The 22,104-nt window shown below is 33.7% G+C and overlaps 2 protein-coding genes across 3 annotated transcripts; one reads left to right on the forward strand and one right to left on the reverse strand.

The window, feature by feature from the left end:
* Positions 1–1,842: 1,842 nt before the first annotated feature.
* Positions 1,843–11,824, reverse strand: LOC126878360 (synaptotagmin-4). The gene is made up of 6 exons (XM_050641124.1): positions 11,614–11,824; positions 9,731–10,045; positions 8,519–8,880; positions 7,719–7,877; positions 6,698–7,015; positions 1,843–4,635 (listed from the first exon to the last, which is right to left on the reverse strand). Exons 1-6 carry the CDS (start codon positions 11,663–11,665, stop codon positions 4,516–4,518), a joined length of 1,326 nt encoding a protein of 441 aa, XP_050497081.1. The 5' UTR covers positions 11,666–11,824; the 3' UTR covers positions 1,843–4,515.
* Positions 11,825–14,379: 2,555 nt separating this feature from the next.
* LOC126878363 (arrestin domain-containing protein 17) lies at positions 14,380–19,936 on the forward strand. 2 transcript variants are annotated; one of them, XM_050641129.1, is made up of 7 exons: positions 14,380–15,422; positions 17,252–17,407; positions 17,477–17,688; positions 17,974–18,156; positions 18,240–18,451; positions 18,809–18,996; positions 19,105–19,936. In XM_050641129.1, exons 1-7 carry the CDS (start codon positions 15,308–15,310, stop codon positions 19,236–19,238), a joined length of 1,200 nt encoding a protein of 399 aa, XP_050497086.1. In that variant the 5' UTR covers positions 14,380–15,307; the 3' UTR covers positions 19,239–19,936. The 2 variants fall into 2 exon arrangements, with proteins under 2 accessions (XP_050497086.1, XP_050497087.1); XM_050641130.1 differs by lacking the exon at positions 14,380–15,422 and adding an exon at positions 15,474–15,683.
* Positions 19,937–22,104: the final 2,168 nt, after the last annotated feature.

A 22,104-nucleotide genomic window follows, 5' to 3' on the forward strand; every position in this document is an offset into this window, starting at 1 on the left:
GTTCATTATGTTACATCGCATCTGTCGATCTCACGAAGCTGGGTTTTCGCATTGGTAAATCGCTGTCTTATTCGAAAATCGTCGAACGATTAATAGCAAGCTCAAGGAGAACGACAGATGATATTTATGAGATGTTTTACTACGTGCTACTTATTATAGTCGTTTCTTATATAGTTGTATCTGTAATTGTATAGCAATTAAATAAATATCCTGAAACTCTCGATCGTGTAATTCCGTTTTATTTTTATCTTTCGTTCCATCATGGTGCGCAATAGTACCGATCTTCTGGTTTCTCTCTTTTCTTTCTACTATATTTAATTACGAAAATTTATGTATTCGGTGTATTTTTTGAATTTCTTTTGTGATATATTACGATGTACCTGTTGTTACTTTCGTTTTTTTTTTGGTGCTGATCTATGCCCACATTTTGTCGTTGCATCTTCCTCTTTTGCAAAGAATTCGTTTCTCCCTTTGTCTTAGCAGCTCTCTTTCTGGTCTTGCCATTGCATCTTTCGCAAAGGAAGGACGATGGAGCGAAAAGTTACGATAAAAAAATAAGCAATCGCTTTATATCTTACCAGTTACCGACTGACACGCATATGTATTTAAACGTTTTACACGTCAGGCGCTTTCCTTTTACGGACAGGAAATACAGATTACATTTTTGCTTGGTTTAATACGACCCTCTGTGGCGGTGTTTTTTATTCCGTTCTGATATATCACGTCTTTAACCAATTCAAACTTTCATAAAAGCCAATAAATTTCATTCATGCTTTGCTTGATTCGATCTACGTGTTTTAAATTCTCTTTTTCGGTTAAATAATTATGTGACTTATTTTCGCTTTCACTTATACTTCGTATTTAAGGTATAATCGATGCATGTTATTTAACACTTTCATTGATATTTATAACCTTACGAATGCATCTGTATTACAATTTCATTACTTCGACATTCGTCATGAAATGCAACATTACGTGGTTGGTAGTCTTGCTTTCACATAAACAAGAAATATATTAACGTCGATTTACTTGGAACTGGAACTTTCTAAACTTTGGATCTGAATTAAATCGAGGTGACGGAATAAGTAAACGAGATTTATTGAATGAAATTGCAATCTAGGTCGGACTCACTGTTTGACACAACACTGTCGGACACAAGTTTGTCAATAATCTACAAATTATATTTTGAAATGTATAATGTCTAAAATGTGAAACTTTTGTAACTTTGCATTGAAAAACGTTGCCCTGCCTTTCATCAAACGTTCGATACATTAAAAATATTCGCTTAATCGAGTTATGCGTGATTACTTTCTAGGAACATTTCTGTTGCGTTCACCGTGAGACTCTCGCTATGTTTCGTTAAACACATCGTCAGAAAAAATGTTCCAAACATAGCAAATATTTCGTAATTAGCAGTGGTCGGTTATGCTGCGGTAATCTAGTGTACTTTACAGTTTAGTCACGAAGCTGATATTCTCATAATTGATCCACGTGTATAAGTTCCGTATGTTAAAGGTTATCTCAAGTTTAAAGTAACTTTAAAGTTTCGGTGAATTCGAGCCTACCATAATACTTAATCGATATTCGTTATTCATTGCAGTGTTGTATTTGCGGCACATGCGAACGGGGCCTTTAAACAGAAACTCCTCATTCTTATACGATTTAAATTCATTGTATCGATTGCCGATATCTCGTGTGCATATTTATCTACATTAATTTACTTTCCGGTGAAACAGATTAAGAAGCTATTAACTTCCCTTCTAAAGAATTATAGGATCGTTTTTAATCGTACCCTTACGTATATATCTAAGTTTGTCAAATAATTCAGACGTACAACGATAATAGAATAAAAATAATCCTCTATTGATAACAATAGGTACATCAATACACTGCTAAGTAACAAATCTTCATTTTCAAAGTAATATATTTAATTAAATAGTGTAAAGCAGAGTCGACAATACTTTCATTCGTTGAAAGCGGTGTTTTGCTATCTTTTCTACCATTTCAACAATAATCGACTATTACTGGAAACATTTCAACAAGATCCACTACTTAATGGTTGATCTCTTGTTGCACTCTGTGTAAATGGAATCTTTTCATAAACTATAGTCATAAATTCTAATTTTTCCATTAATCGCAATTGAAACCACAATGGGTTCGTCGTAACTAAATAAAGAGCATCGTATCATTCTTTTTCCCCCCTCCATTTAAACGTAAATTACATATTTACAATCGCGAAGCGGTCTCCGTTGGCACTTCAAAACAACGTCACAATTCCTCGACCCCGTTCCACAATTATTAATGACACGAAGAAGAAAATGCTTCGCTTTCGTTAAAGCAAGTAAGGGCAATCATATATGAATTTGAAGGAAAAATCAACAAATATAACGCAAATAATTCAACAATAATGATAATTCAATAATTCAATGCACCATGAAGCTTTTATAGCAATACTGTGTCTTCCCTCCTATGCATTTGTTACAGTGCTTTTTTCCCGGAGCACGTCAAGAATCTTATTCAATGTTCTCCAAGAATTTTATCTCGAGGAGAAGCATTTTTATTTGAAGTTTTTCGATATTCCGAAAAGTCGACGCTGAAATCTGTATTCACCAGCGATCGTAACTTTCCTTATTATTAATTATCGAGTTATAATTGTCGTTCAGCCAGTTGACGCGGAGTTAGAAAATTTTGCAACAGGAACGAATAATTGTATTATTGTTTTTAACTAGATCAATGTTTTTGATATTAGCGGTATTATCTCCACGTCTTCCGGTCTTTGCATACGTTCTATACAAGAATCGCTCCAAAACCGCATTCTATTCGTTTATCTATTAATATATATATATATATATATATATATATATATATATATATATATATATATATATATATATATCTTTGGAGAGTTCTATTAATTCTCCGAATCCTGTGTATTGTAAATATTAAGAAATAGCAATCGAAGCAAAACTAAATACTCTATTTTCTCTTTTCCACTATATCTCCCTCTCTCTTGTTTTCCTTTTCTTTTCTCTTTCCCCAAGAGTAGAGACTGACTGAAAATTATATTAAAAGATTGTTCCCGATTATCGTAATTTGTTGTTCGACGAATATTTTGGAGAGATTCTTGCATTTACACAACGAACGAGATAAACACAGTTGCGAGTGTGTCGCGTGATTTTCGATATTCTTTTGACGATTAATTCACATTAACTTCACCAAAACCGATGGTTTTTGTGATCTGACAGGGTCGTGCGAAATTTTCCCAGCACATTTGATTGCATTAAAAAAGAACCGAACGAGTTAAATGGAATACAAATTTCATACGTTATTTTTTAACTGTAACAAACTTTCATTGAAACGCTCTTGTTTCGTAAAATACAAATGTATTGTTCAAAACAAGGTCCTTCGTAAACATTCACGTAGATTAGCTTTAAGCTTTTATCATTGAAGTCAATGACCGAAATTGAAAAGTAGATAAATCAAAGATTAAGATAAATTTTCATGTACTATACTTTAGTGAGAGTTTTATTAATTGCTGATAAAATATTCAAATTTGCTCGTTTCGGGGTAAGTTTTCGCAACTTTTTCAAATCAAACTACATGCATTATGAAATATTATAAACCAAAGGTTTTGCATGGGATTCGAAATACACTTAAGTATCAAGAATTCTTCTTTCAACTTTCCGATTAAAAGCATTGCTTTTCTATAGTACGACCCTGTGCAGCAATGTTCAATAATCGGCAAATTAGCTTTGTATTTAACTGTTTCATTTTCCTCCTCCCTTTGCCACCTGGTCGGAAATCTTAACAACTATATTTATATCGTAAAGCATTTTGTATGCGTTTCTCCCGCGATCGTTTGCCACTGCGATCAACGAAGACGCGATCTACGCTCGAAGAGTGAACGATTTACTGATCCTGAATTTATCTTCACTGTCCATTATCTTTTTCAGCGAATAATTGTTTCTCTGAATAGTATAAATCCATAGCTCTATCAATATCATCTTCAGAGGAGTGGGTATTATTTTGCGTGTTTCTGTTACGTGAAAATCTTAAAACTTAAAATACGAAAGCTTAAAACTTACGCAATGAACTCGAACTGACGAGGAAGATCGATAATCTCAATTTGTTCAGTGTCCAAACGAAAAACAGGTGTGGTTTCGCTATCGAGTCGAACTGCGTTCAGAATTGATCGGATAATTAGAAGTAGCTCTTCGTAGTGCACGCCTCGTACCGACAATGCCGACACGTAACACGGTTAGACGACTACTAGACAGTAGTAGACGGTAACATTTCACACGGTGTATACGCAGTGGCATCGATCGCGGGTGGACGTGCCGCCACTCGTTTCAAGCCTAATATACATCGAGTATTAGGTTTACAAAACAGATACCCTACTTCATCGTAGGGTTTCAAGGGGTGAATCAGTGGTTTCGCAATGGAGAAGGACGTGGGGCATTTGGATAGTTGGAGACGGGATTCTAGGAAAGTTGACAGGGCTGGGAGAGACTAGTTTTACTCCCTTAATTTGTGCCAATCGGCGATCTGCCTCTGCGGTGAGCTACAAACTTCCCTCCAATGATTCAAAGCGGATCCTTGACAATTCGGTCCACCGAATTCGAGTCGTCCAATCACCTAAAAAATGTACAATTATGTGCATAATGGGTACGAGAAATATATTTTTTGTCGATTCTATCTTGTTTACAGAGCAGTTTACCGAACTACGACTTCTCTGAAACTAATTGGTTAATTGACAATTGTTATAGTTTCTGGAGTGTAAAAGATCAATCGCGAGATAAGACGAGACGAGTTCAAAAGAGATTTTAATTGTTCTTCGATTATGTTATTTGTAAAAATGTTGTATGTATGTATCATATATCTACATATAAATACTTTGACTTTAAAATAGAAGGTAAAGTAAGTGGCTATTACATAGTATAAGCGTATGTCTAACGGATAGAATAATTACGTAATTAATCAGTTTTAAGTTAATTTCGTCATCTCGCAAGAAAGATCTTCCACTTGAAAGCTGGAAATTCTGAATAATTTACGAAATAATCGGTGATTTATCATTACGTATATTTCCTATTAAAAGCGTTTCTCATTATTTCGATGTGTAAACGTATTAAAATCTTTCAAATGTTCAAATTTATATTGTTATTATATTTTTTTAATTTTACATTATTATTATATCGTTTGGTGTTCTTTGTAGAAAAACCGAAACTAAATGATCTGCTATCAGCTTTGTTTCGTTTGATTTTATTTGATTAATCAAATTACTATTTGAATTTATTCGGTATGTCATGGATATAATTTGACCTAATTTCATGGAGTATTTCGTACAGCTAAATAAAAACGTGACATGCGGTAATCATTTTGAAAATTCGGATTGTTCACGGATTGATTTATCGATCGAACGAGAGTTCGCCATGCTTAGTTAGTGTTATGTTACGTAAGAAAATGATGAAAAATCACGCTACACCGTGCGAGTCTACGACTTTCAGTCGTGTCACGCTATACCTGTCTATAGTGTTACAGTTTGAGGGTCGTACAGTATGATACGTACACACGCACCACTGTATGCATGTGCATGACTTAATTGTTCGATCAATCACATACATTTTTGTTGACTAACACTAGTACGAACGAAATTACCTAGTAGGTATATTCCTAGAAATTCTTAGCTTCGCGTTTTGCATATTACGAGAAGGATTTGTAACATAATACTACGTTACATCTTAATATCTTTAACTGTAGAAGGAATTCTTAGGTTTTTTTACAGATCTCACGAAACTGATTTTTCTCTTTCCGATTTGCTTTTATACGTTGCTTACTAAAAATGTAACATTATAATTTAAAATTATAATCTAAAATTTAACTTTCAAATTTATTTTAATTTTATTAAATTTTAATATTATAACTTTTAATTTAATTCAAATTAGAATTTCAAAAGATTGACGAATGCAAACGTTACCAATAATTACATACTATATAACGATTATTAAAAGGTTTTATTTTCATTTGAAAAGAAATTATTTAAAAAATTTCAAACTATAACTAAAAGTCATGAACCAGAGAAATTATCCTAAAGTTAATTCCAAAATTTTACCTTCATTAATAAAAAATCACTTAAAAATACACTTCTAACTAGGATAGTAACGAAACGCTAAATAATGCAGTGATTATCCACATATATATGCATTACCTATAGATCGTGCGCGTGAAAAACAAGTTAGAAATTGATCTTTTGGTGAAACGCAAGCAATGAATGGTTTCATGGATGGTGTACAAAAATTGAAAAGATAATTCGATGGGTGGTTTTGAACACAAAATATAAATACACGAAACTTTATCGGTAATCTTACTATATCGAAAATTGTTAATTATCGTTATTTAACTGGAAAACTATTAATCACATATGACCGAGGTTGAAATATTACTGTGATATCGAAAAGTCGACAAAACGTTTGTTTTGCAAATGTAACATTTCGTTCGTAAAGGGATGGAAAACAAATAAAATATCTACTCTAACTGCTATATATGTATATAAGAATATATTAGTAATTAAATTATAATTTCTAAGGAGACAAATTTGCAAATGAAAGTTGCACGTTGGAGAAATACTTGAATTTACTGATCAAAATGGGGGAACGAAAGTGACACGTAGTAAGCTAGAAACGCGGTTGAAGGTACGTACCTCGTTTCTTGTAACACGATCCCAATCGATCAGCATAAACTCGAGGCTGACGTTGTTAAGACCATCAGCACCGTTCGGGATGTCAAAACCAAATGATTCGTTAAAGACCGGACTAAGGGTGCGTTTCTTCACGCGCGTCTTCCTCTTCGCTATGCGCTGGGAGTTATACAAAAGATAGATCTTGACGTATGGATCTGCCAGCCCAGTCACGTCCATCTTCGGTAAATTCTGCGCCTTCAGCACAACCACCGTCAATCTGCTGTTGATCGGTTGCCAACAAAGGGAGACTAGCAGCTCACCTCTGCCTTGTGATTGAATCTATAATCACATACATGATTTCAATTTTTCTTTCACTATAAAATATAACGTTCTTTTTTGACAAGTAAATTGGCAAGTCATAAAAAGATAGAGATTTTATACTATTTGTATAGTTATCAAGATATCATTTTTTTTAATTCCTTCAACGCGACGTTTAGAGTAGCTCGTAGGAAAGAAAATGCAAAAAGTATTTCTATTGCATGGCGCGTTTGAATTTTATTGTATTGAAGCTCGAATAACGCTTTGTTAATAATAATTAGAACGGAAAAATAAAATTGACCGGATTTTTAGCCTCCTTCTTTTTCTCTTTTTCATCAAGTTTTGCCACATTAACAAACGTGTACCTTTTTCTATTGATATTACGAAAAGCTCTCATGGTTTCTTAAAGGAAGATATAGCTTTGGATGATCAATCTGTTTGCTAGATAATTAATTAAATAAAATTCGTTCTAGTATCTTTCTTTCTTTCACGAGGAGCTGTAAAAAAGTTAATATACAAATTACGTTAATTTTTTGTAATTTCTATTCTCCGCATTATCTTTGTTCGCTGCGTTGTGTTGCGTGTGAGAACGGAGAAATAACATTTTTCGGAAAATGGTTTAACGAACGTTTGTTAACGCTAATTGTGAAATTCGACAAAAATTGCAAGCTATTAGTAGAGTAACTTGAAAAAGTTAATTATTCATTAGTGTTTTGTTTCTTACCTTTAGACTCCTAGGGCATATTTTTCGACACAATGATATCTCCTGGTTATCAGCGTTCTCCAAATCGGGCACCGATGAAAGTGCACATGTCAGTTCACCGATAATATCGTCCCGAGAATATCTATCGAAGCTGAGCACTATAAAGTGCAGACTGATTTTCTGTGAACGATAACGAAAAAATACGTTTCGATGAGATATCTCGATTCGTTTTCTAATTCATCTAATCTTTATATTTATTTATATCTTGAACTCGACTAATGCTAAATTTAGAATATTTATGTCCTGAACTTAATTCAGTTTGAATTTAAAATATTATATATATTACAAAATCTTCATTCTCTTTTTTATCTTTATAAATTCATCACATATACATCTTTTTCTATGGACATAGAATAATCAAACATTTCAAATAAAAATAACATATATCGAAACACGAAACGATAAAAATATTTACAAAAGTATTAACGCAGCTTAAGCAAGAAATATTGTACCGTATCGTCACTTTAACGTTATAGTTATTAGTTTTAACGTCGATTATTTGTTATCACTTCGTTTTGAGATGACAATAAAGAAAGTAAATAATAAAGAAGTAATCTCAAGCGAATTATTGGATACCATTGTAATTTCACTTTCGATCGTAATTCTCTATTGTCCATAACAAACTCTTAAGATTCACGCTCTTAACATTCGAATACCATTTAATTATTAACGACAAATTAAAGCAAAAAGAAATAAACAAATAAAAATCTGTAATTTAATTGTTGCTTTTTAAAAGACAAAAAGTAGAAAGAATTTGTTACCTGTAGCTGGTCCTTCGATATTCCAAAGAACGTGAAATCTTCATCATAGACGGGGTCTCTGGTGTTTCTGAGTACCCTGGTCTTCGCTTGGTGTTGTTTATCCGGCAACAACTTCAATTTCACGTAAGGATCGCTGGTAGCTCTCGCAGGTAGACCCTTGCAGTTCACCACTGTCACTCCGAGTGCATTTTGTTCGTTTACGTACCGCAATTTAAATACCAATTGACCCATATCGCCTTTGTTATTCTCTGTTCCGTGGTTCTTTTCGCGTTCTGTTTTCTCGTTGTTCTCAATTTCCGCTTTGTCCCGTTCATTCTCGATGCTTAGAGTAACCTCGCCAGAAGGTGTCTGAGCCGGGGTGCCTGTAGTTGATTGAACGAGCAACCGATATTTTAATCATCGATAACCCAGTCTCTTCTAACATGTTAATACGCTGGCTTAGGAATAATTTCTACCGAGTACATTCAGTCATTTAGTAATTTAAAGTAATTTCTATCAACCATATTCATTATTTTACGTGGTTAGTACTTTAGAATTTATTTGTCCTAATTTTTCGTTGTACAGCAAGAATTTTTCCTTCCGCGACTACTGTCTTTTATGTAGAATTGGAATAAATTTTAAATGAACTTCCAAGAGAGGACGGAAGTGTCGCTTCCAAGTTAAACCGTAGCAAACGTCTTTCAGCTACCAAGGTTGTAGAAGAAGCTTGTATATATATCTTCACTCGTTTCTTATGACGCGATACCGACGGCTAAATAGTCAAATGTTTGATAGTAAAAGTAAAGATGTTAAAATTTATCCGATTCTTGTATCCAATTACGGAAGTAATAACCGGAATAATAAATTTTGTACAAGTTAAATGGTTATCGATGTGTTAGCCCTTAACGCTCGTGTTATTCAGCTAATCGTTGAAAGCGCACAAGTCCGTGTCAACCGCCAACCAACCATTTTTAATTCATTCTTCGTACAAAATAAACAATCACGTTTTCGTATTTATAAAAAACCGCTTACTTTTTTCATTTCCTACCTTGTGTTTTGCATTTTGTCGTATTATAAACGTATGATATAGAGTTAAAATTACAGAAGAATGCATTAATATATGGCCAGGAAATAATTCCGCTGAAAACAAAATTGTGCATTTTCGACCGACTTGATTGTTAGAATTAGATTAGAAAGGGGAGTTAATAAACGTACTTGAACGAAGATTTATACCTGTACCCTGAGGTGTTCTTGGCTGTGATCCAGGATTCGACGACTGGGATCCGGTCGGGCTGGGCGTCTGTCCACCTGAACCAGGAGGACTCTTGGCTAGTCCGGTCGGGCTGGGACTTTTCTTCAGGTAGTGGCTGGTACTACCGGGACTTTTAACTGCTGTCGGTTTTCTGTGGGGCGGCCTGAACGCCAGGGACTTGTCGGAGTTCAGCTTGGTGTGTTCACGACGTCGTCGACAAAGCCACCAGGTCATGGCGACGGCGCAAAGTAGGAAAACGGCTCCTATACATAGTGCGACTACGGTCGTCGTCGACACTGAAATTCATGCATATTTTTCCTTGAAATTCCGTTACTTTTTATTTATCGACAGTTCACTGAATTTTTGTTTTTAATACGCATTTCGCTTGTGAACGATCATTATGGAGGAATTAGTAATCAAGTATGTGTATTTTATGTTTAAAACTACTGTACTTACATGCGTATATATAAGTACATGACGTTGGAAGATATCATCGTATTTCTTATAACATTTTGTAAATATGTGTCGTATTTTTTAATTTTCTTGCTCTTAAGACCTCAACTTACGACAAAGATTAAACACATCTTTCTTCTCTTAATTTAACATTCTCAGTTTTATATTTTAACCTACTCTTTTCACTGATTATAAAATGAATATTTTTTAATCGCGTGTTTTAATTCCATTACGCGCTTGAATGCAAGTGGCAACCGGTTGTAGTTAATGAGAACTGCAGGCCAGGAAAATATCTATCTAAAATCTATAGTTATACTTTTTGCGCAATTAGCATCGAAGAAATTAATTCGTACGAAGACGAAAATACATATCGATCAGAGAAGATTTGAATTTCATAGGAAGGTTAGCCTCTCATTGCTGACTAATAGCAAATCCTGGCAACGTTGAATCATCGTGACAACGTGCGCGTCTTATTTGCTAGTTTAATCAAACCTCGTAAACGTCACGAATCGATCAAAAATAAGACGAGTTCCAATAAAAGTCACGCGATGTTGCTAAAATACAATTTATGCTATTTTCATATCTGTCTTAATAACGTTTTCGTTGAAATGTTATAAGAAACACTCGAATTTCATCCCTTATTCAGGGTGCTGTGTTTAAGTTTATACTCTATCACGAATAACATGGTCATCAAGTTTCCCTATAACGAGTTATGGAACCGTATGAGTTCGCAACGTCGACCCCAAAACATCCCAAAACAGCATCAACCGTCGAATCTACGTATATACGTGAACTAATTGATACTGATAATACAAGCATCGACTGACAAATATCACATGTTGTTGTGTGTCGTTAGCCGTAAAATCAATCATCTTTCACTATATGCATACATTGTCGAATTGAAGCAATTTATTAAACCATTCATCAACCATTGCGATTACATGTATAATTCTAAAGTAGTTAGTCTACGTTGACTCATCTACAAGCAGCTAACGGTACGAAACAACGAGAACAAATTCGAAAGTAATTTACATTGATTTAACTACAAGCAGCTACAAACAACGAGAAGAAATAAAATAAAAGCGATCGCAATCGATGGAAACACCCAGTCACGAAACGCACAAGATTACGCGGTGTAACAGCTGTCTGCGGTTATCGGCGCCACGATTTCCTCAATCCCGAACCAGTGTCCCATTCGAATCGGTCGAATGGCATCTTCGAAATCGAATTATTCCCGAAAGAAGGAGAAGCGATGCACGATGGTGTAATCGCGTAAATCGAGCAAAGAGCTCGGAATTGTGGTTGCGAAGGAGGATCGATGTCGGTTGAATCACGAGGATTGCCCGGTTCGAAGAAGATACGCAAAAAAGGCTAAGGCAAGTGGAATTTCACGTAAACGTAGTCCACTCACCGAAATCGACGGGTCGAATCACAGGTCCGTCTTCCGTCACTCCTCCGACCATGTTCGGCCACGTTTTCCTCCGTCTATTTGGACGCTTTTATCCGCGTAAGTTACTCGGCCACGACGCACTGAACGAATATTTACGGCGTGCGGACCGTTCGTGGTATTCTGAGGCGACCATCGGACGAAATGCTCCGATCAATAGTAACGTCCGGGGCTTGCGCGGAATAGACGTCGCTGGAAAAGGAACCAACGACGACCACGACGCCGACGATCAAGACGGTGACGACGACCATGACGCCAGGGACAATGCTGTTTCGATGGTCGTACGACGAAAGAAGGGCCCCCGTCCCTGCAGGTAACGAAGGATTTCACAGGATGATGCACTTGAGGGGAAGTGGCGCAACCAGGGGTCGAATCGACGGGATATCGATTGTTGGAGTAGCTTGGTTTTAGAACTGATATTCTGAGAAACGATAGGATGACTGGTTTTTATTACCCACGAAGAATGACTCATGATGGAAGAGGGATTTCAGGGAAAAGGGAAGAGGAATTAAAAGATTTGTGCGCGTTTCTGATAATCCTGGGATTTTGAAGCCCGAGAGAGTTAGGGTGGTGTTTTGTTTTTGACGTGTCACGGTGAGCGTGATACGATTGAGAAGGAGTTTGAAGATAGCGAGGTCTGAATGATAACATGTTTTATGTAATTTTTGTTTAGCGTAAAGACATTTCCTTTTTCTTATTTTTAGGATCGATGATTCCCCTCTATATTTTTAATATAATGTTCCTTTTATCGTTTAGTCATTACGTTGAAAGCATATTCATACAGTTTTGTAACCGTCAGAATATTTCATCGTGGAATTTATTTTTATTTTTGCAATGTTACGGCCAATACCGACCCGGGGAACTGTACTGATTTTTAAGGAAACAATAGATAATATCTATCTATATTTATATTTGGGCGTGGACTACAGGTACAATGGACCCTTCTGCATGAAACTGACGTACTTACATATTTATAATTTAAATGTTTTGTTTTAACAATCTTCATTAATACGTTTTGAAATATCGATAAAAATATTGCGATATAGTAATACCGAAGAAATTATTATATAAAGACTAATAATATAGAAATTTTGTATGTTCAGGAAGAATTACGCCGCGATATTTTTAATTATTTACTTCGGACGATATTATTATCATATTTATATTAGTTATGTTTATTAAAGTTAATTTATTTTCACCCCTTCGGTAAAATGGAGAAAGCATCAAAGTCGAAGGGAAAGGTGAGACTAAAAGTAAAACTGCAACTTTAATCCACTTCGCGCGAGTTCTGTTTTGAATTATCGATCTACATTACAGCTAACATACGGAAGATAAGTCTCTATGAGTCATCTATCGCCTCAAACCTTCTAATTAAGCGAATAAATTAACATTCGTATGATGGCACGAATCACGCATAAATTGCGAATTTTATGTTACTAATTAAATTAGAATGTCATATTTTTTACATTTATAATCTCAGAAATATATGTCAGATATACGTATACAATTTCTTTGTCTAAATTGAAGAAATTCGTTAAAACCGCCCAATATTTTAGAAATATATCTTGCCTTTTGTAATGTTAAATTTTTCTTCGTATCAAATTTGTCGAAAATTTATTCATACAAATATCACTTGTACTGGATCGAAATGTCGATGAAGGCCGTGTTGCGCATACATACGAATGTATTCGTAACTGTGAAATATTTTTGAGGATCGAATACTAACCTTCTCATTCACGTGGACAGGTTCGTATTTTCTGTGTCCGAAAACACAAGCGATGATATTCGACGTGAAAATAAATTTCCGTAAAATATCGTGTACGCAGAGCGCGACACGGCGCGTGCACATCTACTACATTTTTTAAACGAATTGGGATTACGTGAGTGACAGATAACTGGTCTCATTTTCAAGCTTTTATAGAAATTATTACTAAATCTTTAACGATCGCGTAAATCTTTTTTTTTTTTAGAAAAGAATAGAATAGATTTTCAATCAAAATAAAGAAGTTCATTCGAATTTTATTAATAATTGGTTTTTATATATACTTTTTACGTAAATGCATTTCTTCAAGAACTTTATCTATAATAATTTTATACTTTTCTACTTATAATTTTCATTTGTAATCATTATTTTATATCGATATTTATTTTTATTGTTTGACGTTTTAATTTTTACTTTTATCTTTAAATTACTCTTTTGGTATTTTTCCCATGATCTATAAAATATCATGGCGTTAAAAATAAAACAGTTGTATTTGAAAGTAATTTCTAAAAATAGCTATCAATTTTAAATCATTGGTATTTTTAGCGACATATCATTGATAGGAAATTTAGGATCTCTTGAAATACAAGTTATATTAAGGACTATCGTATAAACGAACTTCGATCATTCCGTTAATTATAATTTAAGCAGATAACCGATAAAAACGATAACTCGTTTAATTATCTTAATAAATTGGAAGAGTCCGACCATTTGAGGATAAGTGTTAGCTTTATTATCAGCCGTCTTCGTCAATTACATCATCGCTATCTTATCTGTTATCCGCCTATGACGTCATTGGACTTGAATAAAAGCATGCGCGGTTCCATCACGAGGCTACAGCGCCATGATACGTGAAAACACTTTATCTGGGCGCATGTTTATCCACGCTTAACCAATGGGGCCAACGTAATGTTGTTACGTCATCGTTGATAGAACGCGTGTATATGGGAAACTTCAAAAGTGGCGAGCATAATTTTAAAAGTACTAATATTCAGGAGCTTCTAAATGGTCATATAAATATCGATAGTATGATATTCTTCCATAATCGTCGTATTTTCACGTTATCGTTGACGCAGTGTGAATATACAGGATGCTTAAAAACCGGAAAAAAATGTGTACCAAAATGATGAGAGAAATTATTTGAATTATTATCTCGTTTGTTTTGCTTCCTGCATTACATTATCCTGCATTATCTTTTACGAAACTTCGACATTTCAACTGCATTTATAGAAGCAGATAACACATATTCACGTTAACCACGGATCAGTTGTATCATCGATATAATAGCAAATACTATAATACGTAAAATAGTGATAAATTGAAAAGTGATATTAAGTTCATCGTTTACTATTATACTGCACCTTGATTTTTTTTTATCGCTTCTCAGTCTGATACCAATGATCGAAGTGCAGTTGAATAGCACATAACGAATCTAACGTCACCTTACTTTTTATCACTGCTAGGCCTGATAGCTAAGATCAAAGTATAGCAAAACAGTAAATATTGAATTTAACGTAGCTTTTCTTTGAATCATAACCTCTCTTTTAGATTTTTCAGCGCGAGAGTTAACAAGCGCCGTTGTCAATAATCCGTTTGAAATGACCTGTAGCATCGTTCTACCAGCACTGCGTCAGTTGGTATGTGCGCAGAAGACAAATATCGAATGGTACGTAGTAACGTGGACTCGTAACTACGATCAGACCGGCTTTTACGAGCGGCTCGATATAGCCGCGCTGCGTGTGCTCAGTGTGTGGAACAAGAACGACGGATGAACGACCGTATGTTGGATGATCGCACATCTATCCCAGAACGTCACTGGAATAATTAATAAATAAAGAAACAAAACGAATTTATAAATCGAGTGACCGCGAAAGGTGTGACCGTGTCGCAACAGACATGGGACTAAAGGATTTCCGAATAATCTACGACAATCCTTGGGGGACTTATTATCCAGGACAGACCGTCAGTGGAAATATCATCGTGGTATTAAACAGTACGAAGAAGATTCGTGGTATGTTATGTATATTCGAAAGTATTGTCGAGTGACTCAGTCAGACGATGTTATTTCCGGATGAGTAATATGTGATAGTATATACTCGATTAGTAATATCTAGAGATCGACAGGTGTTTCTAAGTGTTCGAGATACGCGACATTCATATGGCTTTCTTATTGGAAATACGGCTATGTGTCGCCGGACAGATCATGATGTGTAGTGCATTTTACAGATTCGAGGATATATGTCGTATTAGAAAATCAGGAGAGGTAGTGGCAGTAAGTACGAAGAAGTAACGAGAATTATTTGTAGTATTCTTCGTTTAGTTAGATCATTTAAACGAAGAAAAATCTGTAATTTAAATGAAAAAGGTCTTTGAAGAATTAAACAATGACTGTAAACATTTAAAAAACATTTTACATTTAGAAAAGTAAGTTTTGCTCAAATTTAAATAGCAAAGGAATAAGTGAAATTATTTAGTATTTTCTATTAAGGAGATATTGTTAAATTATTTCCCATCTGTAAGAACTCTAAAAAGTTAAAGCGAATGTGGAACAAAGAACTATTACTTGAGTGTGGGAGAAACTATGTATAATATTAGATGCATTCTCCGTATACTGCTTATGTAGGAGCATGTTCTATTCTAAGTTTCCTTCTAATTTCGAAATGATATTCGATGTATATTGTCGAGCTCCTGTCGCCGCATTCCTGTGGAGAATATTTTTTTCTTCTTTGTGGTAAGGTGTAGTTTAATTATAGCACGACTATACACACCCGCACAGTGGAAATGAACAGTGGCGATCGGCCGTGGAACACTTGTTTTCGTCACGCTGTATTGTATTACTATATTATATATAACAATATTCTTCTAATTACTTTACTATAGCTAATATCCTATTTTAGTATTGGTACTATTTATTTAGTATTGGTATTTCTTTGCTGTAATATTATTTAATATTATTATTTGCTATTGTATTACAGTCTCTCATATGATAGAATATTGTTATTAATTTAATTTTTCTAGAATTTGTATATATTTTTATTGCTTATTTTTGCTAATTATTTTTATGATTTTACGCCTTATCACCTTTTACTCTTGTAACATTTTTAACAGATCACGAACGTTTCTTCTATAAGCGATGCTATTTATATTTTACATTTATGTCAGCCACATAGAAATATTCTATAGGATTCTCTCGTGGTACGATGTTCTTGACATTTATTTGACGTTGATGTAATGTTTTATTAGCATCAACTTGCGGTTGGCTCGCGGTTAATTTTACACTATTATCTCATTGTTAATGGTAATTTCAAAAATGTGTCACTTTTTGTTTAAACCGAGCAATGTGAAACGCCTTAAATAATTGAAAGTATGGAGCTCTGATAAGTTTACTATTCAGAGTTATCTGAAATCGAGTTAAACGTTAGAACCATACAAGGCAATGTATACTATCACATATTATATATACATTTATATCATACGCAATGAAATGGAGTAACAAAACTATTTAATTTCAGTATTAAATTACATCTATATTACCTAGAGCGAAGATGTGAAGAAAGTAATAATCAGCTTTCAATGTTCACAAAAACAATACCTCAATCTTACTCATATTGTATCGGAGTACAATTGTATTCAATTGTACTTAAATCAATATGTGATTTCAATTAGATAAATTTAAAAGCCATTACCGTATGCTGTATGAAATTAAGATTGATGAATTTGAACTATATGTAATTTCTCTTTATAGCATAGAATGTTATATGTATACGATATTCTATAATTTATGTAAGAGGAATATCAATTGATTAATAATAATATCTAACAATTTCATTATTTTTCCAGGCATATGTGTAAAAATAAAAGGTGTGGCGAATACATGTTGGACAACAGACAAACAGGATATGGATGAGAGAGGACAGTACAGAGATGGAACTCAGACGGTCACCGCACATGAAGAATACTTCGATACAAAGTATTATCTTGTTGGATCAGCTTCTGGTAAAATTTTACCTTAAATTATTTCATTGTTTAGAACTTTCATTGGAAAAAGTAATAAATTTTCTTTAGGAGGTGAAATCGAGATACAAGGCGGCGAGCATAAATTCCCGTTTCAATGTATTCTACCCATGAATTTACCCAGCAGTTTCGAATCCGATTTTGGCCACGTTCGGTATACAGTCAAAGCGACTCTGGATCGCCCTTGGAAATTCGATCAAGAAGTAAAGAGCCCCTTTACAGTAGTGTCGCCTTTTGACCTTAATCAAGAAGTAAGATCCTCGGTACGTATTCATCAGAAAATTCTCCATTCAGTGAAAATTTGGTGAACGTTTTACGATTGAAATTAAAGCTACAAATAGTTGACATTCGTTAAACAGTTATGGGAACACTCAGTTCCTTAAAATTTAGCATACATTTCGAAGTAGAAAATTAAATCGAGAGTGAAAATTTTCATATTTAAAATTTATAAAAATTATAGCAATATTATGTTTTATAGTTTAACTTTTGTACATACAGTTGATGTAGTAAAATTTTATTATGGTATAAAGAAACGCATACATTTTCAGGAAAAGGTGCAAGTAGAAATGAGTAAGACGTTTTGCTGCTTATGTTGCGGAACACCATCATTAACTGTTAACTATTCGTTACCAGTGAGGGGATACGTACCAGGTCAAACAATGCCAATAAAGGTGAACGTTGAAAATTTGTCAGGAATCACTGTGGAGACTATAAAACTCATTTTGTGTAAGGTATATACAGTTTGATGATGCTGATAAATATGCGATATCAGTGAAAATATTTCGAGATAATAATGGAATCACATGAAGTCTAGATCGTGACTTTTCGGGCTACCACACCGACCACTGATACTAAAACGGAGGAAATTGTGATAGCGGAAGTTGCCAAAGGACCCGTCGAAGGACACGGAACTGCAGATTATGAACAGAAGCTCGATATACCTCCACTTCCTCCATCGAACTTGAGGAATTGTGGAATTATTGATCTGGAATATAATCTTAAAGTCGTAGCTTGTGTCTCAGGATGGTTAGTATATGTTACCTTATGCAGAATATTTTATTTGCGAATTAATTAATTTTTATATACGCAAAAGTTAATTAATTAATTAATTAATTTGTATACTATTAATTTTACTATAAGAGAATTTTTTTTAATGTTACATGTTTCAAGTGAAATTAAATGCATGCGTTATTACATTTGTGAAGCATTATAAATAAATCAGTGCTATTCACTATTTGTATGATACGATGATACTATGACTCATCGAATGATCTGCAAAGAATGGCAATTGAACGACACAATGGAAAATTGGCTGTATAAAACCGATTCTAGTTGCTCGTAAAAATGTTTTTGAATGAGTTAGAGCGGTTGATTCTATGTTAGGTACCATCGAAATTTGACGCAGAACACCCTTATATTTGTGGGCACGGTACCATTAATAAATTATCAAACTCCAAGTGCTCCATCGGCCGAAGGATATCCACAACCCTCAGAAATTGGGTGGACGATGACAGGAATTCCAGTTTCAAGCGTTGACGGAAGTCCACCATCGAATTTGTATCCTAATCTGCGTAAGAATATTTTCATGTATTTCTTATAATTATATAGTTTTAATGAATTAAACTATTGTATTCTAAGAAAGGATATAGTTTAAGAGTAGTTAATGTATAAAATTATAGCTCCACCATCATACGAAGAATCAACCAATGGTGCTAGAAGTCTGTGGGAACGTGGTGAATCCGAGTATATTTTTGGTGTGTCGAATCGTTTCGCGCCAAAATATCCCGTGTTCAATTTTGCGGCGAATCAGTAAACAACGAAATAAAATAATTTGGTGCTTTGTGTTGGGAAAGAAAAGCGAAAGTCATACACGCGTTACATATTACAGTCTGTAAAACAGTTTCTAGGAGCTTTGATCAAAATTAGGAGTTCGTGATTGTGTATGTTGTTTAAGTTGATAGCCTGAATTAAGAGTTGTTGAAGCACGTCTTGTTTAACTTTCTTTTAAAACAGAAGAATGCGGGCAAAATAATTAACCAAAGCAAATCCCAAGAAAATAATTATTTAAAGCATAAGAATGACAGTATAATTTAATTTATGTAATTTCTCATTAGGGATATTACATTTTGATTGAGATGCGGGTTAGTCATATACCACTAATGGCAAAAATTGTAATTAGTTTTGAAGGTTGCATTTCTGCAACGAAGAAATCGTTCTGATTAATTAAGGCGCACAATTAGAAAATACTCGAAATGCAAAAAAATACTATGCATATTTTTCTATGATATTTTTCGTAGGAATGACTACAATCTAAAGCAATATTTAACATCTTTAAACTGCCGATACAAGAACATTTAGCTTTTATGATAATTTGTTCGAGTCACATTTTTATATGTATTTAATTATATGCTACCATTAGTTATATCAATATATTGTGTATAATGAAGATACAAATCCCTAAATTTGTATTTGTATCTATCTTGTTGTCAATAAAACGTTCTTTTTCATATATTTACGATATTTAATTATATACTGTTGAATTATAGTAACTGTCATTATGTATAAGTACAGGCTTGACTTTATATGCCAAATTGATTAAACGTTATAATGATACTGAACTATCGCAAAAAATTCTACATAAGTAAGTAAAACGCAATTAGGATACAATCGTTTACTGTGCAGACGTTAGTTTCCATTCTAAGATAAATATCTTCATTAATTTGATATTTGTAAGTATACTACCACACTTGATTAAGTTTTATTTCATATTATCTTTTCATATAATAAAGTAATCAATTTTAGAGATAAATAAATATCTCCTATCTATAATTTTTGTCCTTCGTGTGTTATTATTTTTTATTATTGTTATTCTATCAATGTATTTAGTAAAATGTACGAGTAAAACATTTCGAAAATGTTATATACTATCATCTATAATTCTTGTCCTTCGTGTGTTATTATTTTTTATTATTGTTATTCTATAAATATATTTAGTGAAATGTACGAGTAAAACATTTCGGAAATGTTATACACTATTGCATGCTCAATAGATTACAGTTACATTCATCTCATTTCTGACCTTACTTTTCAGTTTTGTACTTTAATAAAGTCCCAGTTACTCAACCTTGTTTGTGCAGGAATGTTCTTACCTACTGCAGTTACGGTAGACGCGTAAATGTCTGCCCGAGAATTAAACGAATAACTCTCTCCAATAAATTAAAATCAATTTCTTAAATTAAAAAAATTAAACAAATGAAATGAATTTCTTCAAATAATTGTAAAATAATCAAAATTTTTAATGAATTAAAATTTCCCGTTCTATCGACGCCTTTCATGCGATTATAATTACTTAAAATCTTAAGTTTCAGTATATGTAAACTATAATAGTATATAGCGATTTATCAATTAAATTCCATCGAAAAATGAATAATATAACTGTGTTAAAAATAAAAACGCTTTATATCTTATTCTCTGGTCACGACATGGGCGTTCAAGGTGTCTATTGATTTTACGTTAATCATGTTTTGCGGAAAGATCTCTATCGATAACTTTGTCATATCGAGGAATGATTCGTCACACACGGTATTTCTTATCTATTTGCTGCATCTAGACAATGCATGACTCGATATCGTGCTGCTACATTTTTATTGCGGAACGGATCCTATCAGTGGCACAACGTTAAATTCGATTCAGGGGTCGCCTTACTTTTTAAGTTTCAACTTTAAATCGATAGAACCGTTGTGTTTCACCTTTGATTTTATAGCGGAATTGTGTATTATTTAAATCGAAATGAAACACCGGAGAGCTTGTAGAAAATAATTTTTGTCGCTAACAACACAATTATTATTTGCAATTACTCAAAAAGATTTTTTCGTATTCACAGTAATGAAATTGGCTCTTAATACTTGTTCTTAATGAATCTGTATAAATATTCTCAAGTTCTTTCGTCAACTGACCACTACTATCCCCTCCTCTCGGCTCACTAAGTCTTGATTTGCTAACTGGCTGCGAACTCTCAGAAGTATGATGCGCAGCTTTCAACTCATAATATAATATATAAAAATAAGGAAATATAAATGTTTCCTTATTTGAAACTAGTAACCAAACAACATAATTTCATCCGCGTTTTTTCTTCGCATATCAATTATTTTTCGTTCATTATTTTTAGAAACAACTTTAATTACTTCATAACCGTGTATATATTAGGTATATACAAATTAGGTATATACAAATATTTTTGTAGAAATTCGTATAGTGCTGTCCATGAATGGACGGACCTTCGATTGGACCAGAGAAATTCGAACAGAAATGATATCGAGTACGGTTACACCTAACTTAAATTCCTTATTAACTCTTATATGCTAGTATAGCTAACATATACCTAGATCTTTTCTACTTTTGTTCCTTCTAAATTAGAACGAAAAATATTTTGTCGTATAGCGCAAAAGAACTTTCTTTTATCTATAGGGCACTTGCATGGCGTGAAGATTTACGAAAGTCCTAATATAACAGAAATTATATCTTATATACAAAAGCTAGGAAAAATGAGACAGAACCAGAATTGCGCGTCTAGTTCGATGCACAATGGTGACAAAAAGTATTTGTGCATACCCTTATTTCCTAATGACACATTTTTTTTGTAGTCACGTGAAAATACTATTGTACGAAATGACACGAAA

This window comes from Bombus huntii, chromosome 2, assembly GCF_024542735.1.
Source record: "Bombus huntii isolate Logan2020A chromosome 2, iyBomHunt1.1, whole genome shotgun sequence".
In the NCBI taxonomy this organism is placed as follows: domain Eukaryota; kingdom Metazoa; phylum Arthropoda; class Insecta; order Hymenoptera; family Apidae; genus Bombus; species Bombus huntii.